Consider the following 950-nt stretch of genomic DNA (forward strand, 5'->3'; position numbering starts at 1 on the left):
CTGCATTTCTCTGTTTGCACTGAATGAAGATTATTCCTTTTTAATTGTTACCAACTTTAATTGATCTGTTTCCCTCTTTCAGATTAAAGCAGTGATCTGAGTGCAGCTGTCACACACTGGAGCCTGATGAGGAGTAGTCCAAGCTGCTCTTCATCCCTCCAGGAAACAGAATATAAGCCACGTGAGGCTGGAAGGAGGCAGAGGACCAGGCGCTGCAGCCGCATGGAATCACATATCCTGGTCCGGGGGGAGGAGGCTGCTGCCCCCCAAGCCCAGCTGTCTGGTACCCAAAGGCTTGAGCGCTGTACGGCTGAACAGCTCCACTGAAATGTGGCTCCAGGAATACTGAGGAGGAGGAGGGAGAGAGGAGAGCTCTGTCTTTATCTCCTGCTGGGAGGAAGAAAGGGTCCAGAGGAAACTCCTTCAGGGGCTTCGACGGCAGTGGGAAAACCAGATGGTCTCTTTTCAGGAAACCTGTTCTGGGTTTGCGCCGGGGTCTGTACTTGTAGTCCGGGTGCTCCTTCATGTGCTGAGCCCGCAGCCTCTTGGCCTCGTCAATGTAGGGTCGTTTCTCGGAGTCGGAGAGCATCTTCCACTCCGCGCCCAGCCTCTTGCTGATCTCTGAGTTGTGCATCTTGGGATTCTCCCGGGCCATCTTCCTCCTTTGACCCCTGGACCAAACCATGAACGCATTCATGGGTCTCTTGATGTGATCCAAAGGTTTTGCCATTTCAAAGACCCAACAGTTTAATTCAAATCCAGCCACTCAGAGTGACACTCCTTCAGGAAGGTCAGACTCTGTTTGGGCATAAATAACTGGCAACGTCTCCAATGAAGAAGAAAAGAGAGGACATGAGTCCTGAAGGACTGAAGCCCGTGCAGCGTGGAGATGAAGACCACATAAAGTCTGGGTGGGTGCATGAACGAGAGGCTTGTTCTGGATGACACAG

At 52.0% G+C, this 950-nt stretch overlaps 1 protein-coding gene across 1 annotated transcript; it reads right to left on the reverse strand.

Annotated features, from left to right (window-relative positions):
- Positions 1–109: 109 nt before the first annotated feature.
- On the reverse strand, positions 110–730 carry LOC119429998 (transcription factor Sox-14-like). Its single transcript, XM_037697456.1, has one exon. It carries the CDS (start codon positions 728–730, stop codon positions 110–112), a length of 621 nt encoding a protein of 206 aa, XP_037553384.1.
- Positions 731–950: the final 220 nt, after the last annotated feature.

Source organism: Nematolebias whitei, unplaced genomic scaffold, assembly GCF_014905685.2.
Source record: "Nematolebias whitei isolate Nwh7 unplaced genomic scaffold, NemWhi1 Nwh_scaf_14775, whole genome shotgun sequence".
Taxonomy (NCBI): domain Eukaryota; kingdom Metazoa; phylum Chordata; class Actinopteri; order Cyprinodontiformes; family Rivulidae; genus Nematolebias; species Nematolebias whitei.